Raw genomic sequence first — 25,928 nt, 5'->3', positions numbered from 1 at the left:
ATAAAACATGAAGTAGAAAGATCCTCAACTACTTTAATCAGATAAACGTAGCATCTTTTTAATGTTGTAAAAGATGAGTAAAAGAAAACAACATGAAGAAAGAGCGAGGTTTACATGCAATCTGCACACTTTCTGTAGGAATTTTGTATAAAGTTAAAAGAAATTTCCATAAACTCATATTTAATAAGAAGAGTGTTTAAAGCTGTTAAATGAAATATGTACTGTTTGTGATGGCATCTGATCTTGTTATTTCACAGTTTTAATTCTGTGTTTTAAATAGGCTGTTGGAGTAATTTGGTTTCAGAGAAATCTGTCATCTTGAAAGCAAAACTGCTTGAATGGTTCCTTCTAATTAACTTTAAAACATGGCATTTGCTGTAATACTTTTGTAAAACAAATGTGAGCCTGCAATGTGATCTGTTGTTGGATGGCCATTGAGTAGCTCCATGGAAATCATGGCAACTAATTGCACATAACTTTCGGTACCAGTTTGTGTTTTTAAGATTGTGTCTGATACTTTTTGAACAGGGAGATAAAGCATCTCTTAGTAATTCTGACATACACAAGTTTTGGGATTATGCCCTTTGTTAGGAGTTAAGCATCTGGCTTTAAACATAATAATGTGATATACCACTTCTGTAGCCCATTAAAACACTCATGAAGCGCACAAATAAGAGAGACCATAGTCTAGAATGATTGAAGAGGTTACTGCTGGAGTTATGCGGCAAATCAGAGACTGAGAACTAATTTTAAATGAAATTGAGCCAAGAAAGTTAAGCAAACGCAGAATGCGCCTGCCATTTCTGATGTTACGATTCTGAAGTTGCAGGCCAGTGTCTGGTGGATGTTAATCAATGAAGAGGAGCTGAAATTGATGAAACAGCTGTGACTTGCATGAACCGATGGTCCCGAGTTAGCAAGCTGCTACCTCGGTGAAATTGTGCATTGATGTCATCATCATCATGGCTGGGCTTCGCGAACGAAGATTTGCGAAGGCTCTGTCCACATTTGTTACAGGCATGCTGGTGGCTTATGAGGCATTGATGTAGCTACAAGTTAGAAAATATGAAATTAAGGTGGATTGAATAAACTCAACTCTCTCTTGCCTGTTCATGCATTAATTTTTTTTTTTATTATTATTTGTTTGTTTTTGTTTTGGGTTTTTTTGAGATAATGATGCGTACATCATGTTTATGTTTAAACTTTGGCCTCGAAGTCACTGGTGTATTCATTTGTGTACTCACATTGATTTCAGTTCACTAATTTTGTGAGTCAGGCTTTTGAAGTGAGTATCTCAGGCTTTTGAAGTGGATCTTGTTCCAGGCTAGGATTGTCCAGTGCTCTGAATTGTAGAGGTCATTGCAATGATCACTTTTCTTATGGCGAATGAAGCTGTAGTGGGTTGATCTTGGCTGGATGCCCTTAAGTGCTCACCCAGCTGCTCTATCACTACCTTTCCCAGCTGGAAAAGGGAAGAGAGAATAAGATGGAAAATGACTCGTGGGTTGGGATAAGGCACTTTACTGAAGCAGAAAAGTAAAGCTTGTGTGCAGAAAAGTGAAGTGAAAAATAATGAGGTTTATTCTCTACTTCCCATCAGCAGCAATGTCCGGCCATGTCCTGAGAAGCAGGACAGAAGCTTCAGTGACTCATAATGGTTTCTTAGCAGGCAGCCATTGGAGACAATGGATGCCCCCCTTCCTTCTCCTTTCCTAAACTTTTATATCTGAGCTGACATCATATGATATGGAATATCCCTCTGGTTAGTTTGGGTCAGCTGGCCTCGTTGTGCTCCTTCCCAGAATCTTGCCCTTGACTGGGGAAGGAACGTTACATACTGATGCTGTGCTCAGCAGAAACCAAAACACTGGTGTGTTATCATAGAATCAGCCGGGTTGGAAAGGACCTCTGAGATCATCAAGTCCTTGATCCACTTCTAGCTACCAATGCAAAGCACAGTACTGTGAGGGCTACTATGGGGAAATGAACTTCAGCTCAGCCAGACCCAATGCAGAAGTAAATAAGGAGGTTTTTTTCCCAGAGTCCACTGGTGCCTCCTGCTGAAGTTTATAGTGAATTTCTTTATCGTCAGGTACACAACAGTGTATGCCTTCATTTTACGTTTAATAACTACTGATTATGGATTACTTCCCATGGTTTTTCTTCTCTTCACTGCTTTTTAAAGTTAGTCTCTTTCAGAGGAAGCAGTAATGATTATGTGAGTAAATCAGAGCTTCAGGAGCCCCCGCAACCTATTACAGTCCTTATATCTCTTATAAGCAAAAAACAGATTTATTGAAACTGATCTTGGACTTGATGTACTGCTTAAAGGAGGAAAAAAGGATTCATGGAGGAAGATAGATCACCATGACAATAAAGGTCTGTGCTTCCTTCATTAGACACAGTCTGTTTGCGTTATAAATTCTACGTTTGTAACTCAACTGTTCTTTTTCTAAGATAATACAGGTCACAGACTGTTGAGAACAACTGTTTTCAGGTGAGGGTGATCTGTAGAAGATGCTTTCAGAGGAGACTGGATTAGAGTAGATTCTTGCTGTGTTCAGTGACAGCCGTTATGTCTTGTTTGATAGTCAAACTAGAAGATTAAAAGTCAAAGCATAAGGATTTTTTGTCCTCTTGATAAAAGAAAGCATCCTTCCCTCTTCTCTTGAATGTCTACTTTCTATAGTTAAAAAAGCAAAACCAAAACCCCACTGTTTCTACAGATACTTTTTTTTTTTAATATGGAAGCTTTTTCAGTTATTATAGTGATTGTCTGAAATACTAGGGCATCAGCAGAGGCTTGGACATTGTCATGGTCGCACGGTGTTATTGGCAGAGCTGAGATTAGAATTCGGGAGTTCTAAGTCTTGCATAGTGGTTTTCAGTCTGTTTGGCGTATTTTTACCTCATGGTTACAGAGTAAATAATTCAGTACTGGATTTCATTTAGATGCCTAGATACCATGTCCAAGACAGAGTAGGGGTTTTGGAGAGGTTTTCTTTTTTTCCTTGTTTGATTTTGGTTTTTGATTCAAAGCCAGGGAAAATAAGCAGGACAGCCTCTTATGCCTTCCTGGAATATTAGTTTTTAGGTACCCTGGGTTACCTGTTGTAGATGGATTAGTTAAGAAATGTATAAAGCTCTTGGGCTTGTACCAAGGCCTACAAATCTATACAATGTTCTTTTTGTGTTAAGAAATAACTTAAAGTCTTACCCTTGTGTCCTGTTTTAAATTGCTTTCTTAGTTTGACAGCTGATTCTTTTCATTCTTTTGATGTATCAGCAGTCAGTTGTGCTCCCCTAGGAGCGCTTGGGAAGAATTTTTGGGTTTTGTGCCAGGACGATTCATATTCAGACTAGAATGACTATTTATGAAAGCTGCCTGGCCAGAGACGATTTATTATAGTAGAAACAAGTTGAATTAATAGATGGCAGCAATAATAGGGTAGAGATTGCTTGTTTATGAACAGAGTATTTTAGTGAGCAAACACCAGCTGTGCATGACTAAGGATGGCACAAATCCAGTTGGGAGGCTGTATGCTTGTGCTGTCACTATGAGGCAAGCTCCTCAGTCAGATTTCCTTTGACTTGCCTTTTAGATGCAGGAGGATTTACATTTTTCATTATAGGATGAAATGTTTTTGTTGTGAGGGACAGAGGAGCAAGAAGTAAAACCATATGGAACAAGTTAGCATGTAAGCAGAAGCAAGTGGCTTCTGCCTGCAGTAGTGGGGACATGTGGTTAAAGGCAGCAGCTATTCTAGCCGAGCTCTGCGCCAAGGGGTTACGGGGTCATGCAGACTAGGACCAAAATTTGGGATGCATCAGGGGTGATTTGAGCTCGGGGAGTGGCCCGCGTTCCCAAGCAAGCCCGTGGGTTGCTGAGCAACGCGGGGATTTCGGCAGGGCCCGGCCCTGTCCGTGTCCGTGCGCGCGGGGAGGCGGCGGCCGGCAGGGGGCGCGCGGGCAGCGGGAGGCCGGGCACGTCGTGAGGGGGCGGCAAGGGGGGGGGAACTGCAGCGCAATCGCTGTGAAATGGCACAAGCCACTGTAGTTTTCTTTGTAAACCAGAAAACTCGCATGGATATCTGCCCAATATACACATAGGCGAGTAAGAAGTTTCTCATACATATATGGCACGTTACAGCACAGAAATGACGTAGTCAGGAGTCTTCATGGAATTCAGTATTGTGATACCAAAATTAATTTTAATTTCTTCGAAACGTGTATTTAATAAAACACACATTTTGAAACTGCTCAAAAGCCACCCAGCTTACTTTCTTTACATTCCAGCTTTCTTCCTCCCCCCAAATATTTGGCTCCTGTAACTAAGCTGTTTGTACACAGTGTAATATTTGACTGCTGCATTCATAGATGACTTCACAATGTATATACATTTCTTGCTGGTAAAGAAAAAATCCACGTGGGAGGACAAACAAATCTAGAAGAATTAGGACAATAATAGGCTCCTTCACTGAGTAATTGTAGTGTGAAAGCAGGTTTTGACCTGTTTTGTCTTCCTCCTATGCAGCTTTTCTAATTATTAGGGTTTGATTTCTAGGCATCTCTACCTCTGTTGCTTAGAGAATTAGCAGACTTTAATTGCTGTAGATAAGGTCTTCATGCTTGTTTCTTAATGCTATAAAGTGTCAATAAAGGTGGAGATGCTAGTTAGAATTGATTGGGATTATTTTGCAATGACAGCTTCTAGATCAGCTGAGAAAATGAGAGAATAAAGCTTTAAAAATCTGTCTGTTTTTCAAGTAAAACATGAGTGAAAGTAAAAATATTTTAAAACATAGACATCTTAAAATGTTTTATTTAAATCAGATAACTATATGCTTAATTTGAAGAAAATTTCCCCTTTTCTATTATGAAATATTGCCTGTAGAGTTAAATACCCGTATCCTTAGTCTTCAAGTCATTGAAAGCCTAGTGCAAATATCGCAGAGACTGATGTGAAAGATGGAGCATGTTTGTAATAATTTGACATGCTGTGAAAGTGGAGAGGCATCTTGTAGAGATGGGGTAATGTTAGGGATTCTGTTTTGGTAATTTCTTTTTCAGTGGTGCTATATTGAATTTTTTTTTAATGGGATACATAATGTGGAGGAAGGCCAAACAAGGCTGAATTACTGATATCTGATTATTAAGAAGCTTGAGTAGGAGCTAATGCAGACTGCTATTGGAAGGAAAAGGACTTTTAAACCAGTAGCAGACTGAGCGTTTAAACCAAGTTTGTGTTTCTAGGGTAGAGAACGAGGAAACTGCAGTGGTACATTTTTGGTTTTAATCCAATTTACAGCTAGGCACTTAAATATTGTGTGCAGCTAAAAGAGTTAGAGAATTAGGGATTAAAAGATGGCTATTCATTGTGTCAGTATGTCAAATGAGGAATCCGTAGTCTATCCTGATTTTAAGTTCCCTTTTGTCCTGTGTGTTGCTGCTTGCAGTTTGGGATTAGCTCTAAGTCTATAATGACATTAAAAGGGTAAATTGAGAGTCCTGGTGGTGGATTAAGAGCACCAGCTTTAAAATAACTGGCACCCTCACTTAGCAAAGCTGGAATCTCTGTCTTTGGAATGGCTGCAGCTACTGAATGCTGAGAGCACTTCTAGTGTAGGAAAGCCTTCACCATATAGAAAAACGACAGCTCATTAACCTGTGCCTCTATCCCTCCCAGGCTGAACACCAGGGAATTCTGGTGAACTGCAGAGTTTACTTCAAAGTAAAATACCATCCACTAACATCCAGTGGGGATATGTATGCCTTACCAAGTATGGAAAAAGTCTCAGATAATATGAGCAAAAATGAAATTAATGCTGTCAAAGAGTCTCTGGATGCTTAGCAGTAACGTAGGCTATGTTGATTAACAGCTATTTATAGCAGCTTCTTGAGTTGCTTTTTTTATTCTTTTTCTTTATTCTTTTTTTCCCTTTCTTTCTGTTGGTATGAAGTCTTTAATCAGGTCTGTTCCTCAATAAAGCATTTGGCAACTTGGAAGAAATTAATATCACCATATTCTCCTCTGCACACAGAATTATGTGGGGAAGGATCCTTTGTGATATGTGAATAGAACTGGTTGCATTTGGTTGAAAATTTGGTACTGGAAAGTGTAATTGATTTCATTGTTAATATTCCCTGAAAGACAAAAAAGGGAAGCTACATAAAGAAAGTGTAGGGAGAAACTAAACAGTTCTGAAGTGTCTTTTCAAAAAGCTAAGAGGACGAAAGATATGTTTCATTTTGTCATGAGTATGGACTTATGCCATCTGAACAAGGATTGTGTATAGTAAAACTTACCTGCCTAAGAGAACAAACATAATAGCAATTGAATATTTTCTAATCTGCATGAGGAAAAGCAAAGGAGGCAGAATTTACTGGTTTTTTTACAAGACCTTTCTCTGCCAGGACTTTGTCTAATATGGCCTTCAACAGCTTTATTTTTTTCCCCCAAAATAATTATAACTAAATTTAGATCTTGAAAATTGTTGGTTTAGAATACAGCTGTCTTCCAAATCTTGATTGCTTTGCTCACAAGGCAGTGGCCAGGTTCAAGGACTAAAGTGAACTTTAATTATATTGATAATCTTGCCAGAGAAGGTAAAGGAAAGGATCTTTTTAGTGAGGTTCTCTATGCCTGTATTTTGTACACTGCACAAAATGAAGCTTTGGAATTGTCATCTTTCAGGGATATATGCAAGAGTATCTTTATCTATTGATGTAGCATTTGGTTTCTTGTAAATATAGAATCTCTACCTGGTGACTGTGAAAACTTGTGTAGGTGAGAGAAATTTCTGAATTGCAGTGAAAACTTCACTGTATTGGTACTGGGTTGAGAGCTGCAGTGATTATATAACTTATAATACGTTATGCTGAATGTTTGTCAGAAATCTTTAGAGAGGTCTAATGGGGAAATTAATGTCTTGCTGAGAAGATAAATGGTAGTGAAGTAGAAAGAAGTATGTAGTCCATGATGTAAAAGCAGAAGATGAAGAGGAATTATAGTTCCTTATCACAATCCTTTATTCTGTAAATTTTTTTGGTGATCTTAAGCTCGCCAGTGATCAGATGAGACCATGGCAGCCAGTACCAGTGCTGCAGAAACAGCAAATCCTAGTGGTAGTTAGCCTACGCTAGAGAGTGTTTATCTAGAGAGGAGAGAAATCTTAAAAACATTAGTAAGAAGGTAAATGTGCACATTTCTGAGTTTTTAAGTATAGTTTTTGCTAACAAGAGAGTACTTTTGTGTTTTCATGTGCCGACAATATATTTAATTTTAATATTGTGTTCTCTGCCTGATGGGATTTTGATAAGGCTCCTATTCTGCATGAAGAAGACAATAATTCTGCATGTGTTAGTTTGTATGTTTTTTTTCAAAGTATCTTCCGGTGGCCAGGAATTACATGATTAAATCATATGGGAATGGTTACATAGTCAGTTGTATCTTGAGAATTTAAGCTGTTTAGAACTTGCAGTCATCATCATGGCTAGGCTTCGGGAATGAAGATTTGGGAAAGGCTCTATCCACATTTGTTACAAGCACGCTGGTGGCTAATGAGGCCAATACGACATAGACATGTCCGATTGCAAAAGGCACAGCAGAAAGACTCCTTAGGTGGTATATTCTGCAAGACACGATTCTTTCTGCGTTGCCTTTTCTCCTCAAGAGTGATCCTGCGTGCGTTCTCAAAGGAAGCAGCAGCGTTATAGATGGTGTGTCTCCAGACCTCCCAATTGGAGGCCAGAGTAGACCAGTTATGTTGATCAATATGGCCAAGGCTAAGATGTTGTTGCAGGGAGTCCTTGTATCTTCTCTTCAGGGCTCCTCTCATGCGGCAGCCAGTGGCAAGTTCACCATAGAGCAAGATCTTAGGGATGCAGTGGTTCTTCAGCCTTGAGATGTGTCCTGCCCAGCACAGCTGCGTTCTCAGTAACATGGCCTCAATGCTTGTGACTGCTGCTTAGAACTTGCAGTAAAGCAACAAAAATGCACAGGTCTCTAGAAAGTATTTTCCAAGTGTAGTTAACTTGAAGATTGATTCAAACTTTCATCCACAGCTGGGCAGGTGGAAGGAAAAGGACAAATGTTAACTTGAGAACAGCTGTTTTGAACTTGGTTATTGTTATGTCGTCTGGAGAGATGGAACGCTGTTTGTTTAATAGCACAGGATAGAAACACGTTTATAAGGAGAAAATGCAGCCATAAGAAGATAGTGGAGTTTTATTTCCTGAATCCTTTCCCTGCAGAGTGCCAAAGGTGGCTGTAGCAGTGGTGTATGCACTGCTCTGAAAAACACTTAGAAGCAGGGGGAGTTCTGCGTGCTTGAATGTGCTTTATGTACTGCATTTCTATTTGTATAACTAGTATTACTTAAGAAGAAAAAGATTCAGCGTCAGAATGATATGTATATGCATATGGAAATGATGTCAGAGGGCATAGGAAGAATCTTAGGGCTTTTTCCCCCCCCTCTTTTTACTTTAAGTTGCCTTCTTGGTTCGGCTTGTGATCCCCTGTAGTCTGTTTCTTCTGCCCAGATGTTCTTTTTTACCTTGTCTGATGTTATGCCTGGTTTTTTAGAATTTTTTTTAATACAGCAGTGCTTTGAAAGATGTGCTTGTTTTATATGAGGTGTGAGTTATATGGGGGAAACACAATTTATTAAAATTTAATTTAATTTTTTAATTATTGTAGCATGCATCTGGATTACATTTCAGTCAGCATGAGAAGTATCTGGTGTTGGTAATTCTGATGAACAGTTTCATGTTGTAGCATCCAGGTGTGTGCATATTATTTCTTCTCTTGGGCATTTAAAACATTGTAAATGCTGGAAGAGATGATCTGGACTGTGCTGTGCCTGCCTTAAAAGATCCCTTGGTAACTGCCATAATGTATTTCCAAGATAGTTAAACCTTGAGTAAAGGGTTATTATTGGTATTCTAGGGATGCTTAGATACTGCAAAAGGAGGGATAGCTGGGAGAAACAAAACTCAAAACCACAGCTTATTGGACCAATGCTTTGTGTATAAGCTGCTACTTTTAGGCAGTAAGAATTCTTACCTAACATGTTGAGTTGCTTGGTGAAGAAAAAAACCCCTGCCTTAGGCTATCTTTAGTGAGGTTCTGCCAGTGATTTAAAGATTTGCCAAAGGACCTTTCTCTTATAATCCGGTAGAAAGCACCGTGCTTACAGGAACACTTGTGGTTTTGTAAACGTGAGTTGTAGAAACTCGAGAATCTGTTAATTATTTTTCTGTTTGAAGACAACAGTTTTATTGAACCATATCCATGAACACAAACAGTGCATCTCGGAAACTGGCACTTTCCTTACGTCTGAGGAAGTGTGTACATTTTTTTGAGAAACTGTCAGGTTTATTGTATTTGCCTGAAACAAAGATCAGCTTTGTAATTTGGAGTACTAGCTGAATTTGGAAAGTCTTCCTAGGTAATTGAAGGATGTTTTTCTCCAGTGTGCTCATATCTATTCAGGAAATTTTGTACACTTGTAGATACCTTCCTGCTGACTCCTAGGAGTAAGTGGCCTGTACTGGTGAAGACCTGATTATGTCCAGGAGGTCATAAAATGAGTCTAATTAATTTAGATCATCTTAAATCTTCAGTCCCTTTAGGCTGAAAATAAAACTGTAGTGAGTTGTGAGATCATTGTAGCCAGTCAGTGCATAGTCACAATCCATGCTGGGGGTGGGGAGAACCCTCAAAAAATTGAGGGAAAGTATGTCAGTCAAGTGTAAAAGACTGTAGGTGTTCCAGCAAATATTTACTTTTGTTGGGAAGGAATTAAGTGGCACAGCCCTTAGATGATGTTTTGATGGGTTGGATTAGCTGCTAACACAGATAAAGGGGCTGGGTCATGAATCTTTCTAATCTGTTAAAATAATGCATTTTGTACAAGAACAAAGAAACTCTAATGCTCTGTTGATGTCTTTGAAGTCTAACATAAAAACGAGTCTTTTCAATGTTTTTGAAATCACAGCTCTCATGCAGTAGGAAAGAAGTAGAATAATTTCTTAGAGGAACTCCTGAACTTTTTTCTAGTAGTTTTCACAAGATGTTATAAAGAAAAAAATGTTTAAAAAAATCTAAATTAAATAATCCATATAATTACATGTGCTTTGCTCTGTTTAATAAAAAGTACATTGAACAACTGAACCCAAATTTGGTTGATTTTTGTAGTAAAAACTTATTTTTCAAAGTACATAGTAGATAAAATACGTTAATACTTTTTTTTTTTCACATCTTAGTTGTAAAATTTAAGATACATTTGTCTTATAATAGGTAAATTTAACACTGCAAATTGTTGAGCTGTTAAGGGTGTCTTCAGGATTCAATATCAACAGCTTTAAAAAAGAGAAGGAAAAAGAAAGCAACCTCTACAGAAGAACAATGCCTAGAAACTCAAATTATTACATATAGGTTAATGGTTGGACTTGATGATCTTGGAGGTCTTTTATAACCTAAATGATTTTATGATTCTATGATATGTTGTACTAACAAGTGTCAATCTTGCTTCTCAGTTGTCTGGTCTTCTATGAGTTAGTTTCCTTATCTTAATTGAAATTCAGATTTATTTAGTAGCAGGGGCCTCAATACTCAAGTTTTTAATCCAGGTACATTTCTCGTTTAAAAAACTGCAGTAAACAAACTGATTGTGATGCCACAGAATGTACTTCATGTTTAGAAGTTCCATTCAAGGATAAAGATGCTGTATACTTGCATTAAAAGCCTTGTTGCACTCCTCTTCTAACCAGAAACTCAATAGTTATCACTGAGCCTTTATCTTTCTGTCTTTCCCATCAAAACTGTGATAACAAAATGGCTTAATATAAGATACCAAATTAGGAAAGCATCATCCAAAAAGTGAAGCCCACATTTTGAAACACTGACAGGGGAAGTCTGATTTAGCAGTGTTGGAAAAGCTCCTATTGCTGCCTTAACCTTTTAAACATACTTGTTTGCAATTTTGCAAAATGTTGAATACAGTTAGCTTTTTATATTAGAGAAACTTGACATTCAGCACTTTAAAGGGCTTGCTCTTTACTACTTAATTTGCAGAACTTGGTAATTCATAGTGTGTCTTGCCATCTGTAGGAAAAATAGTTTTAATTTCCCCAATATATGTATGTATATCTATAAAAATGAATATAGAAAAAACTCTTCTAAGTCTAGACTACATAGTTGAAATAATTTTTATTTAAAGTTTATTGCCTGATGTACCATGTGTAGCTGAATAAACCCATTTTTAGCATACTTTTGTGTAAATATATTTGATTAAAATGTTATGCCTGCTTAATTAACTTCAGAGACTTGCATTTCAGTAACTTCAGAATGTCTGCAAAAGTTTACTCTGGCCACTTAAGTGGAAGAAAAAAATGTTTTTTATGTTTTTCACATTCATTATGGTCACTGGTGTAATTTAAATTGCATAAAGTTGAATATATTTACAAACCTAATTTGTTGGTTTTTTTTTTTTTTTACAATAAAATTTGGTACCTTTTTTCAAAAGTTAAAATATTATTTCCGTATAAATGTACGTGGAGTAGAGAGAACATTGTTCATAATGTTTGGTAATATAAAGTCTGTGGTCTAAATTATGTAAATAAGAAAATGTGCAAGTGAGGATTCTGTGTATTGGAGAATCTAGATTTTATAAAGATGTCTTACCCAACTTGTAGACATTGTTATGTTTCATTCTTCAACTGCAATTTAGAGAGAAAGGAAACAATGATAACCGATGTCTAAATCAAGATCCTATTTTTATTTCTATGGACAGTTTTGAATTTTGCTCAGCTAATAATTCAAAAAGGAAGACATGTTTTGACAATTCCTTTTTTTTTTTTTGTTCCTTACACAGACAAAAGAAGTTGGTTTACTTGATGCAGACATATATGGACCTTCAATTCCAAAAATGATGAATTTAAAAGGAAACCCTGAATTAACACCAAGTAAGTGGAAGTGATTTTTCTTCCTGTCTTCTTTGTAGAGGGATGAGCATGGTCCACTCCTTGGTGCTTCCTTGGTGTGGCACAGAAGGGATGCAAACAGAAGACTGAGTTATTTGTTTATTTATATATAGTATTGAGATTGCTTTCAGAGCTAGCTTGTACAATTTGGGAGCATATTCAGGGGCTTATTTTTTGTTAATCCACAGACTTTGGCAGTTTCGTGGATTATCACTGTAGACACTGGAAAGGCCATCTGGGAAAGGAAGGTTATTTAGTAGTTTTAAACTTGCTGTACAATATCCTGCAATAGAGGACCTTCAATTAAAGAACAAAACCCAGTAATCTAAGGAAAAAGAAAACATTAAAAGAAATAAGAGAAGGATCATTACAGGAGCTTGTACAAAATGTCATTAAAATGATTCTGTTTGGTCTCTCTTCAAATGTGCTGGGCCACTTGAGTAATTTGAAGTTGTGTGTGTGTGAATGCAGTGCAGAAGGTAAAGACATAGATAAAACTTCTACTTTTCCTTCTGCTAGGAAGAATTCTGGGGAAACATAGACTGAGGTAGGAGAGTCTTGAGAGAAATAAGGAAGACCTAAAGTAGAAAGGTTGCATCAAGTCTAGATACCTTTCAGGAATTTAACCTTCACCCAGGCCAACCAAGGATGAAACTGAAGAACAGCTTTATCTTGATACCATATTTAAATAACATTTGAGTGTAAGGCAGTGTGCTTTTTTGGGGTGGTAGAGACACTGTGGCGATATGGTTTCTTTAGTACTTTGTTTTCCTTGTCCTGTGATAAAGTGCATGCAATTATAAAAATTAAAAACATGTAACGACAGACAAAAACAGTCCCACATTGTAACACCTGGTCTACACATTAAAACATACTGGGATCCTATGAAGAAAGTAGAGATTGGTCATACTTGTCAGGGAGGGATCAAGGTTGTCTACCATTTCAGATAGGACATAAAGGCCTTTGGTGAAGTAATCAACTGCAAATATCCATTAATGTCTGTGGGCAGTAATTGCTAGGTAAAAGGGAAGTTAAATATTCCTTCTACTTCCTTTCATGCCATGATCTGTCTTTATCATAGAATCGTAGAAAGGCTTGGATTGGAAGGAACCTTTGAAGGTCATCTAGTTCAAGTCCCCGGCAATGACCAGGGACATCTTCAATTGGATCAGGTTGCTCAGAGCCCTGTCCAACCTGATCCAGTAATATATTTCCATGTACTGATGCACTGCATGTGCTTGTATAGACAGCTGTCAAATTGAGTACTTTATACATTTAGGTACCTGGCTTACAAATACAGGTTTAATTTAGATAAATTTCTAAGAGAGGAGGAAAGTACTTAGTTTTATTTGTTGGATTTTTGTTTTATCTTTTGAAGTCAAAGGCTAATTCTGCTGTGTGAAAAATAAATAACTAAACTTTTACATGTATCATCAGTAGAGTTTGACTTCCTAATACAAATTGAAGTATTCTTGCATTCATTTGTACTTTGTCACACAGGCTGTGTTTTCCCATAGTGGATTTTTTTACTATGAATTTTGCATTTGAAGTGCATCATGCGGTATGAACACGAAAAGGCCTCTTTTGTCGTGTTCATATATCTCTTTTCGTTTTTATGTGACATTGACTTTTGTTTCTCCATTTTTTTCTCTCATTGTCTGAAATATTGATTAGATAACTTAGAACTTCTTAGTCATCTTGCTCTGTATTTTATAAATCCATACAAAATTTAAATTTTCTTATGATCATACAAATGAACTTGCTAGGAATGCTAGAACTTAAGAGTATATTCAGATATTGGGCAACTCAGTTTTGCTTCAGTGACTGTAGATATTTCGGTAAACAGCTGAGAACTCACTATGAGCTTTTGTCTCAACATGTTTCAAGCATTGTTAAAAAATGCAGAATTCAATGTAATAGAAGAAAATTGGAGGATTTTCCTGAACTGAAACTGCTGCTGTTGACTTCTAAGCACTAACATTTTGATCACTAAAATATATTCATTCTTGTTCTATGTGGAATGTACAAGTAAATATCAGGATTTAAAGAACATACCTTTTTTTTTTTACCTGACAGAAAAATGAGTTTGTATCTTTCAAAAGCTTGACACATTACACAAGTCTGCTGAGAGAGACGTGTAGTAATTTGGTATGAATGATAATAGGATAGAATTTGTATTTCAGGGATTTTGTTCACTTCTCTGTGCGCTTTTAACTCTTGAGTTGGTGAAAGTGCTGTCAAAGATGGTTTAATTGTGAAAATTGGAATGTGGATGGTGTAGGAAACTGAAATTGTGAACTTCAAGGATGCCTTTAATGAGTGACACATACAATAAGCTCGCAAAGAGATGATCCATTGTAGGTGTGTGGTGAGATATATAGATATATATATAGATATATATATATATAGATATATATAATGTGTATATATAGATGTGTATATGTATATATATGTATGTATAGATACAGAAATGTGTATGACCCTTGTATTTTGGTGTAATGAGGGTTAGTGTTATCTTCTGATTTCTTACTATGTTTTCTAGAGTAAAACAAGCTCTGAACAAATTCTGCATAGCAACTGAGAAAGCCCAGGCAGTTCTGTGTAACTTGTATGTATGAACTATGTCTACACAACAATAAGTCAATTAAAAACATTTTTAATAGCATAGCAATCAAAAAATATGTTTAATGTCTAATGCTGTCTTCATTGTGAGGCCTGGATTTGAAAATGAATCTGTAGAATAATCCTGGGAAGTTCTGAGCGCTCCTGCAATCTTTGATTTCTATTTCTTTTCTCACACGAGCAGTTGAAAAGGGATTAGAGATGCCTGGTACAATACAAAATAAGTCCATGCAGTAACTATTACTGCTGAATAGAAATTATTATGGTTATGCTATTTTTATTTACGTATTCAAAATGAATTAGGAGTTCTTGTTGAGGAGAGTCTGTATAAATGGAAGATACTCCATTAATTTAATTTTGCTAGCTGTAGTACATTGGAAACTCTGCTAACATTTAATAGGCTGTCATTCAAAATACTTTAGCTAAATGGTCAGAGAAATATTGGTTAATAAGTTCACAACTGAATTTAATTAGCTAATGGAATTATCTAACTATGGAATAAATTTTAACATCAGCTACAATGTATACACAGGGCAATGCTAATAACACAAGTAACAATAGCATTTATTCTTTCCTAAATAATTTACTGAAAAGCTGTTTTCTGGCTTAGTGAACTGCATAATTTTTTTTTCTTTTAAATCTGCCATTTAAACTAGTTGGCAGAGAGTAAAAACTATTATATTGCCAAAAAAATATGGCCATTTTGCCAGACAAATAAGTTTCTTCAGTTAGCTTAAATGATTATGAAGGTTTTGGTGGGCAAATCTTTGACAGTTGACTGCTCTCTTAGTATTTCAAACCTTTGCTCATTTTATGATAGCTTCAGTGTCTCTTCTGTTTCTTAATAAAATGGTATATTCAAAAGATCAGTAGTGGGTATCTGTTTTCAAAATTTAGAATGAAAAGTAATTTCTGAGGGAAAGCTACCAGTGTTTGTAGGTGGCTCCATTGAGTCTATATAATATTGTGGCAGCTACAGAAATGGACACTTGCATTTTTTCACTGGGATACGTTTACATGTCTGCTACTCTTTAGACTGTGATAGCAGGCTCTTGTAAGAGAAAGTGAATATTTAAAATAGTTGTGACTGTTAAGATGTCTGCTGGAATATAAAGAGATTGTGGTGCATCTGTTTGAGGGTTATAAACAGAAAATTTGGAGTGGAATAGTTAAATAGAAAAAATATTGTATGTGTAGCATATTTATTGTGGTAATCATGAAGAAGTTTCTTGATCTTGCATAAGAGCTTAAATTTAAAGATACAACTTGAGGTCTCCATGTCTTTATCATGCTCTACCAATGGCACTGCATCATGATTGATTCTTTCAAAAAAGTCATATTTGCTATTGACACTACTTCATGATTTGTGAGCAAGTGTTTTTTAGATTGTATATAGTCTAATAATATCCTTTATTGATTCTATTTTCAAAGAAGTCTGAACTGAAACCCTGTGTTTTACTTTTGGTAATGTCTTATCCCAGTTTATCTGGATGGCTGAAGTAGAGTAGTCCCATGTGTCTTACATGGGACAAAATAGTAATTCAGAATGTTGTAATTAGTTGTGGTTTATATTTTGGAGGCTTTTCCATATATGATGAAGCAGTTGAAAGCGAGAAGACTACTTAAGTGTTAAATATTTTATGTGAACCTTGACTGTTACCTTCAAACCTGTAACAATTAACCTCAACTGGTTTAATACAGCTATTGATGAGTTCACTTGTGGCAAAAATTTATGATCTTTACTTTGAAGGTAAAGGAGATGGAAGATACCCAGTTCTACAAGGAATTAGTTATAGTGCATACAGTTGTTAGCTGCTGTTTAAAAAAAAAACGTGTAGGGGATTAATTTATTAAAATTTTATTCTTCATTATACATAAATTATACAATTAGAAAAAAAAAGGGCAAAAAAGTATAAGATAAAAATGTAATGTAGTAACTAAAGCCTCTTACTGAGAGCAGTCTTTTTGGATAAATGGCAAATCAAATTTTACCAAATACTATTCCAGTATAAATTACTGAAACACTGTGACCTGAAAAAATACATTTGAAGTCCTTGAAAGTGGAGTTGTATTACTCTTCATGTTGTTAATCCTGCAGTGCAGTAATTCTAAGTGATTTGATATGGATTATTAGCAGATATTCATTATATTATGAAGTTTACTCATTAAGATACAAATGGTTATTTGGTTCAACTTACACAAAAATTGGAATTAAATTGCAAAATGATTTTATTATAGGAACATGATAGATACACTTTTCATTGTACATAAATAAACAAAAGAAATTAATCATTTTTTGGTACACTGAACACATTTACCTTTTTGCTTATTTCAGAGGAATAAATGTTTCCATTGCTCTTCTCAGCTAGAAGTAAAATGGAAAGACTGTAATTAAATCTGAATTTTCTCAATATTTTTACCTTGCAATTTCACTTTCATGGTTTTTTTCCTCTCTAGGTTTCTTGCAGTATTCTCCCTCTTTCCTTCTCTGCAGTACAATGGCGTGGCTTTCCAGAATAGAGAAATAAAGCCCAATATATCAAAAACAGGAAAAAAAAGTGATTTAATCATTTCCCTACAGAGACCAGAGGCTAAAAGTGACAGTAGGAGTTTAAAAGCCAACATCTCTTTGCTTTAGTTGATAGTCCTAATCTTGTAAAGTGCACAGAACTTCACCTTAAAAGTGATGAAATTAGAATAAAATCACAGAAGGATGTAGGAGGAGATTCATATTAAATGCAAAAGGAAATATTTAATATACACAGGAACACATTTTTTTTTTAAAGTAGAGAATCAACAAATTTACTGTAGTTTTAATCTATGTCATCAGTGTCCAGTGTCAGAGTTTAACCCCAGCTGGCAACCAAGGCCCGTACAGCCACTCACTCACTCTCATAAGGAAACTAAAATCCACACACACAAGCAAAGCAAACCCAGGAATTCATTCACCACTTCCATGGGCAGGCAGGTGTTCAACCATCCCCAGGAAAACAGGATTTCATCCTGGGTAACGGTTACTTGGGAAGATGAAATGTCATCGCTCTGAACATCCCCCCTTCCTTCTTCCCCCAGCTTTATATGCTAGGCATAATGCCATGTAGTGTAGAGTAGTCCTTTGGTTAGTTCTAGTCATATGTCCCGGCTGTGTCCCCTCCCAGTTCCTTGAGTACCCCCAGCCTGCTTGCTGTTGGGTTGGGGTGAGAAGCAGAAAAGAGCTGGACTCTGTGGAAGCACTGCTCAGCAGTATCTAAAACATTCCTCTGTTATCAACACTGTTTTCAGCACAAATCCAAAACACAGCCCCATACCAGCTACTATGAAGAAAATTAACTTATCTCACTCAAAATCAGCACAATTACATATAATCCTTTGAACATTTTTTTTCTCCCATGTCTTTTCACCTAAATTTCTTTTGGTTTTGGGTCTTGTTTACAATGTTAAACCTAGAAAGGCTGAATTGACTCAAATGTATTGAGTTTCATAGTTTTGTTTTGAAAGCAATTAAAGTCCCTAGTTAACTGGAATTGTTTTTTGAAGTTGGGTCTTGGATTGAAGTAATGTGTAGTGAATGTCTGCCGCTTGGGTTCCTGCTGCTCCCTGTTCTGCACTGCTGGTGTCTGTCACCCTGTTACGTGACTGACTTGGGCAGTCCCCCCGTCACACCAGCAAGTCAGTGCTTCGGATGACATGAGCTTTCCCAGAGGTTTTGTGTGTCAGGACAGATACCTTGAACTGAATGTTGGGTTAGTCTGTTTCATTCCTCGTGGATATAATGAACTAAAAGGACCCACCCAAATTAGTCTGATAAAGCTTTTGATCCACTATAAATAATTTTTTTGGCTCCATGGGGATCTGAGAGCTTTTCAAAATGTGAGTTATTTTAGCAATTGTAAGAAAGACATTTGTGATGGAAGGTAGTGGCATGATACTTAAAACTAGTCATGTGTTACTATTTTAAACCTAACAAGTCAGTGCTGCTTTAAAATGTAATAAAAACAAAGATGTGACTAAATCACGACTTGCTTTTGAAGTATAGTCTTCCAGCAAGCAATTAATCCTTTTGCTTTTACATAGGACTGATGAAGTCATATCTGCTAAACTCTTCTGTTAATGAAAAAGCTTTTACAGAGCTTTCTTTCCTCTGCAGTCTATCAGGAGGAAAAAAAGTAGAAAACCTGCTCAGGTAATGGGACTGGTACACTCTGTAAATATGAGAACCAAATCTTTTGGGAAAAGCTGCATTTCATTATGTGTATGTTTCTTGAAATTGAACAACGAGTATGGAATAATGCTCTTGAAGTCTCATTACTAGTTTGCTTTGGTTAAGTATTTGTGATGTGTTCATGGTTAGATAACACTGTTAGTCTGGAATGTAATGGGCAATCACAGCCTTCCTTGTGTGGAGCTCTTCAAGCTTAAAATACAAATTGCAGTATTTCTGGGGCAATCCTGCAAGTAAAGTTATAATACAGTGTGAAATCAAGCTTGAAGTCTCAATTAGTCTGTCACTTACTGTAGAATATTCTGGACTTCTGGCACAAGCAGTTAAAACAAGGATTTAAAATTTGTGACTTTGACTGACCTTTTGGTGACAGCATCCTTTACCCTCTGACATAGATTGGTGTCTCTGTGTTTTATTGCAGGATACCCTGGGGCCCCGTTGCTATTCATTCCCTTTCCCTCTGCTGCATTTCTTTCCTCTTTACCACTCTGAGGGAATTCAGTTGCCTTTGCTTAGGAAACTAGTACTGCTAATGGAGTATGGTGTCTTGCTGCCCCTTCAGGTTTCTTCCTCTGCCAAATCTGCTAGCCCTGTACAGATCTCAGCTCCCTAAGGCATCCAGGGTGGCAGGAGACATCTGTATTTACACAAGTAAAGCCAACCATTTTGTTACTCTTCCTGTCCAGTGTTTCTTCTCTTTCCTCCTTTCTCCTCCTTTCCCACTCGTTTCTTACTTCTTTCCCCTTCCTGATACTGGAAAGCCTATATAGTCTGAAGCCTTTGTGTCCTTGGCTGGAACCTGGATCCTCCCTTTACAGGATGTTGGCCTTGGGAGGTGCCTTTCAAAATAAACAGCAAATAAGTTCCTTATATTTGTATGTAGTGACAGCCATGTGAGAATTATTATGTTGGATGTATGCTGTGTGTGTTGCAGTCCTAAGTTAGATTGTGATGGTATCCTGTAGTCACTGCAGGATATGAAACTGTGTACAATTAAAATCCAGATGATGCAAAATATTTTGAAATCTTATAAGTGACCATGCTGAAAACCTATTGCAGCTTGTCTGTATGTATGGCACATTGAGTTTGTGTCAGGTAATCTGGGTTAATGTACCGGACCCCAGGCTGCTCTGCAGTGTCTGTCTGACTGGCACGGTGGCCGTGTGTTTCAGTGTGCCAGATGTCTTCTGTGTTTCAGGCAGTGAGTTGTCACCAAGATGTGAAGAGCTGGGTAATAGCAATTTGTCATGAAAACCCAGCTAATGATGAGCTGTGCAAACAGCAGCAGAACCTGTAGCTTTTGTATAAACTATGATGAAGTATCAGCTTGCTCAAATTCTGATAAATATATGCAGAGGAGTTACGGTGTGGGTTTTATTTAAATAAGGTACTGTAAAAGATGGAGTACTTAAACTTATGAGCAATTCAGAAATATGCTTTTAAAGCTGCTGCTTTAAATGCTGCTAAAATGTTATTCAGAGACTTAGGTATTGTGAGCAATATGTAGTGTAACTTTCTAAGCCTTTTCTGATGTATGCTCTTTGTGCCTCAGTTTGCTTTTTAAAGTTTAAATTCTTTTAGATGTATTTGGGAGTTTCAAGTGAAAATATGTAGCTTCAGCAACGCACCTAAACTGTTCAGATCTCCTAGATGTTTATTACTTGTTCACTGCATGCTTTCCAACGCTGGAAATGCTTCAAGTGGAGCTGTGGCTCTATTAGAATATCTGACCTAGGGGAACACAGCGTAGGTCTCCAGATCCATGGGATTCTTGAATAATCTTGATTCCATCATCTGTAAATGAGATAATAATTTCCCATCTTAGAAGCATGTTGTGAGGTAAAAATGTTCATTTTAGGTGCATGAGTGTTACAGAAACAGAGCTTGTATAAAAATTAAGAATCAGGGAAGTCACATTCAGAGCGTAGCCTGGAGCTTGCAGTTGTGTCTGTGCTCGCAAAACTTCGATGTTGGTAGTGTCTTTGGAAACATTTGGAAATGTGCATGCAGTGAGGCTGTTTTCAACTGGAAAATAACACAAATGTTCTACTTTTTCATAGGTTTAGCTATGGAAGCTAGAAGAACTTTAAAACAGCAACTTTGCTGCTTAATGACCAAAATCCAGTTAGGACAGACAGGTAACTTTGAATATTAAGATTTATTGAAGACAAAGATTAAATAAAATAATTACTAGAAAGAATTATAGAAAATTTCTGATCTTACATTATAGTGGCAAGTTCCAAAAATAGCTGAGTATAATAGGAAATCTTTAACAGGGAGGAAAATCTGGGCTTCTAGTGTTCTCCTCTCTGGTTTGTTTTTTTTTTTTTGGTCTTTGAAGTGGTAAAAGAATCCCAACCTACCCTGTAGTTCAGACACTTGAAAACTCAAAGCAGCTCCTCTGCATTAGTGCTCATTGAGTCAGTGAGCTCAAAATACCTTTACTAGGATGTTACATGATCCACTATATTAATATTTAATAATTATAATATACCTTTGCTTTTCTTAAACAGTATAATGGCTCCTAAGGAGGAGTATTCTGGAATAATTATCTTTACTTGCTTTATAAGACTAAATGTAAGCTTTTGCTTGCTCTAATGTATCCATCAACAGACCTGTTCTGAAACTAAGCCAAGAATCGAAGTGGCTCCTTGTAGCTTAACCCTGCTGTGCAGCCGAGCACTTGGTAGCTGCTGCCTGAGAGTGATGGGGAGAGAACTGGAAGGGTAAAACCTAGAAAACTTGTGGGTTGAGATAAAGACAGTTTAATAGGGAAAGCAAAAGCCAGACATGCACAAGCAAAGCAAAACAAGGAATCAATTCACTGCTTCCTATGAGCAGGCAGGTGTTCAGCCATCCCCAGGAAAGTAGGGCTCCATCATGTGTAACTTACTTGGAGACAAACTCCATAACTCTGAATGTCCCCCTATGTATTTCTTCTTTCCCCAGCTTTATAAGCTGAGCGTGATGCCATGTGATATGGAATATCCCTTTGGTCAGTTGGGATCTTATGTTCTGGCTGTGTGCCATCCCCAGTTCCTTGTGCACTCTCAACCTGCTCATTGGTGGGGCGGTGTGAGAAACAAAAGGTTTTGACACTGTGCAAGCACTGCTAAGCAATAACTAAAATATCTCTATGTTATTGTCACTGTTTTTATCACAAATCCAAAACATATCACCATGTGAGCTACTATGAAGAAATTTAATTATCCGAGCCAAAATTATATATATATAGCTCTGTACCTACTTTCTGTGCTGTACTAATCCATGGCCACCATTGAACAGCTATGTCAGCCTTTTCAGAGAAGGAGTGAAGTAACTCAGTTACCTTGGCAGGATAGTCTGCAAGGCTTGATGTTTTTTGGGAGGGAAAAAAAGCTTAGTAAAAAATAATTCCAAAATGCAGAAGATCCATTTTCATTACATCAATCTCATTCTTCCCCATATGAGTAACAATCCAGCCTTCAGACCAGTCCTAGAGATCTTCTAATCAGCAATCTGCTATAATGCTGTTACAGATTTGCATGTCTGCCTGTTCTAGTGCCTTACTTTTATTCTGTCAGAAAAGGTGCTCTGTTGATCTTACTGATCTGATTTTGTATGTTCAGAGAAAACACAACATCCTTTTATTTAAGGCCATCAAGCTTACTGGAAAATTGTAAATAAGGCTATTTCATAGATCTCTTGGCATAGGTGGCATAGTATTGCTGTGTGTTGTGATTTTAAGAAATCTGTTTTGTTGTGTGTTGACTTTTTGGAGCTGTATGGAAGGTCTCTGATAACAGAGAAGCATAGTCTCAAAGCAATGGGAATTTGAGATTGTTACTGAGATCTCATTAAGCTAAATATTCTTTGCGTGTTATGTTTTAGAAGATGTTCACCAGTCCCAGGGCAAAGAAGGAGAGGGAAGACCTGTTGCTTTTGATGAGACAAGGGTGATTACCAGAGCCCACTGAAGCACTTGAGATTTGAGATAGATAGATTTAACAACAGAGGCCCCTTTGGTTGCTCTGTAGATCAGTGTTTGTCTATGCACAGCAACTCTCCTGTTTTACCCACCAAAGTGAAGGCAAGGGAGATCTCTGAACGTGTATGAGATTAGGCTGTGTACGTAGTTTCTCTGCAGAAGAAATGGTCCATGCAGGTAGTGGATGTTGAGATGTTAGCCTCTTGATATTTGACTGACATAGTGCAGAGCAATTGGATTGAACTGAGAAGTGGCTTTAGCATTTTGATAAACTTCCCAGAATAAATGTATCTTTTCCATTCGTCTTACTCTCCTGTTCCTGGTCCTCATGTGCTGAACATCAAAAATTGCCCTCCCCTTTTTGTTTCCATTTTTTTGTCTTAAAATTTTTCATGGTAAAAAATGGAGACTGTGAATCTGCAATGATATATACTCTTGCAGATACTTTTTTCTTCATACTTTTTTTAAAACCCTCTCAGATAAATACATAGTCATTTCTGTCAATATTTCTAACTTGTGGCAATGTATATGTTCTTTATAAGGACACCAAAGCAGTGCCTAGAGAGGGCTCTAGGCTGAAGTTCAGGTGTAATCAACCTCTTCATAACAAAACTGTCCTACTGCAGGGGAAGAAGTAAGACTGTGGTTCCTAGAAATTTGGTTAGACAGCATAATGCCACCAAAAGAAACCCTGACAAAACACTGAAGAGCTGCACAAGTCAAAAAGAGTTCTATGCACCGGTACAGTGTACCAGTCCAAGACAGTCTCTTTTCCAATAATAGTTCCATACTCATTTCTGAATGCAATAGTCATGCAAGTGGTTTGTTTAGCTTCCTATTTTGTTCTTTTTGATTTGTAAATCAAAACATCCAATTTATTTTCAACTGTATTTCTACAAAATTACATGTCTTGAATGCCCACTTACTTGATTGCTTGAAAGCTTTCATCTGTAGAGTTTAGCTGTTTAATTTGCGTGCTTTTGGTTGATTTTTTTGAATTTTGAGTTCAGCTTTGAATGTACTGCATTACATTCACATTGTTTTTATTTTAGTCTATCTATTTCGCTTTGGGTGCATAAAAGGTTTCTGTCTAATATTTTTTTTATTGCTTAAAGTATTCTTTCTATTTTCTGCTGGTTCCTGCCTGTGCATGCTCTTAAAAGACATCAGCTAGACCAAAGAAAATTCCTTTTGTTCTTTTGTATGTGTGTGCATGCCATTTTGAGATAAGGTGTGGAGTTAGGTAGCAGAGACTATAAAGAGGAGTTTTGGCTTTTGCAATGTTTTGTTTTGAATGCTCTCTCCTTTTGTTTACTTTCTGCTTGCTTACCCCTTTACCAGCAGTACAATTACAGCATTTCCTCCCCTATTTTTATTCTTGACACCTGAGAGCATAGGAATATGAAGCATGACAAGGACATTACCTCTGCAATATTCAAATAAGCATCTTTTGTCCTACAGAAATTTTAGAAGTCTGCAGACTACTACCAGCCTGAAGAAATCCAGGACTTCTTTCCTTGAGCTGCTGACAATGTGTAATTTAGGGGTGTCTTTATTTAGTACCTCTACTCTGGGTTCCAAAGCAGACTTAACAAAAGGAGATAAATTCCCAAAACTCTAGTGTGTTAATGGGAATGTTCTTCTGATTCGTGAGATTGATGAATAACACAGTTTAAAAAAAATATTTAAAATCCCATCATGTTGTAGGACTTTGGTTTTGTTCTGATATAAATGACTCAGTTTAGTGAAGTATTGCAAGAGTAGAAGGCTGCTTAATAGGGAATTTATGCTTCACAGCATGGAGATTTCATGAAAATAGATCAAGTTGGTTTTGGCAGCACAAAGTGACATTATATTATGGGCAAATAAATTGTTATTTTGGCAAAAGATGAATGGTATCAGTAAAATGTAACAACCTAATTAAAAGTGGGGTCAGATTCTTGTATAGGATAGGTAAATGTGTACTGAAGGGGTGAGAGGGAAAAACAGACAACTGTTTAAGAAGAGAGGAAAAACTGCTCTTAAAAGATAAAAAAATGTATAAGCGTATTTCTTTAAAAAAAACCCCAAAACCAACTCCCCTTCAAAAAAAAACCAAACCCTTGTTTGCTTCTGTTTTAGAAAATCTAATGAGGCCCCTTAAGAACTATGGAATCGCATGGTGAGCATATGTTTTAATTTAAATCTAACTTCTTTTCAGATACACTTGATATTGTGCTGGAAAGCTTAAGTTTTTGCATTGTTGTTTCAGCATGTCTATGGGTTTCTTGATAGAAGAGACTACCCCGGTTGTGTGGAGAGGGCTCATGGTAATGTCAGCTGTTGAAAAATTGTTGAGACAGGTAAGGACTTAGGTACATATTTATGTTTCAAACTAATCAGTTATTTTAAAATATATTTAACTGATACATGAGTGTCCATGACATTATTTCATATGTTAGTGGTGAGCATTTTCCTATCTTGGTCTTCATAAATTCTTAAGAATTTACTCTTAACTTCTGGTAACGGTACTTTTGCATTTACCTATCCCCTTCAAATAGAGCTGTTGTTACATGCATTTGATGAGTGAATTGCCCCAATTTGCCTGCCTTCTCATTCCATTTTATGTTTCTTTATGCATGAAAAAAAAAAAGGCATTTTGAAGTTGCCTGAGGACTTGAATGTATAGGTATCTGTGCATATCTACAGCTGTATTCCCTTATGTGCTTGTTAATTCACCAGCACTAAGAATTCCTAGATGGCATTTGACATGTGACAAGTACAGGAAAATGCAGATAGATCGTTAGTTAATAAACTTCCTGGCATGTAGAAGCAGGGTGGCTTTTTTATTTTTTTGACAGGGTTTTTTTTTCTTTTATTGTGAATAGGTCTGTGAAGTGCTAATGAGACAAACAGCTGAAAAAATGCATTAAGGTTGTGTGTTTAGACTTTGAAGTGACCCAAATTGTCCACAGCTGACATCCATTTTAGGGATCTAATGTCTACAGCTTGGAGATCACAAAGTTTCTGTATGTCGTCTTTAAATGCCTACAAGTCTTATGTTCCTTTAGCAACTGAAAAGAATATTTTTTCCAGCCTTTTTCCATTTTTACAGAATTCTCCTCTAACATGGATTTTAGAATAGTGGCACTC

At 36.8% G+C, this 25,928-nt stretch overlaps 1 protein-coding gene across 1 annotated transcript in view; it reads left to right on the top strand.

The window, feature by feature from the left end:
• The window catches only part of NUBPL (nucleotide binding protein like), an 84,393-nt gene that overhangs the window by 7,513 nt on the left and 50,952 nt on the right, over nt 1-25,928 (top strand). Inside the window, exons 4-6 of the mRNA XM_027637989.1 lie at nt 11,877-11,967; nt 24,918-24,957; nt 25,048-25,138. Of these exons, the coding sequence (XP_027493790.1) occupies nt 11,877-11,967; nt 24,918-24,957; nt 25,048-25,138 (222 nt within the window). The remainder of the gene's footprint in view (nt 1-11,876; nt 11,968-24,917; nt 24,958-25,047; nt 25,139-25,928) is intronic.

This window comes from Corapipo altera, unplaced genomic scaffold, assembly GCF_003945725.1.
Source record: "Corapipo altera isolate COAL_440 unplaced genomic scaffold, ASM394572v1 23, whole genome shotgun sequence".
Taxonomy (NCBI): Eukaryota; Metazoa; Chordata; class Aves; order Passeriformes; family Pipridae; genus Corapipo; species Corapipo altera.
Note: the sequence above shows the minus strand (reverse complement) of the source record. Positions and strands in the feature narration are given on the sequence as shown.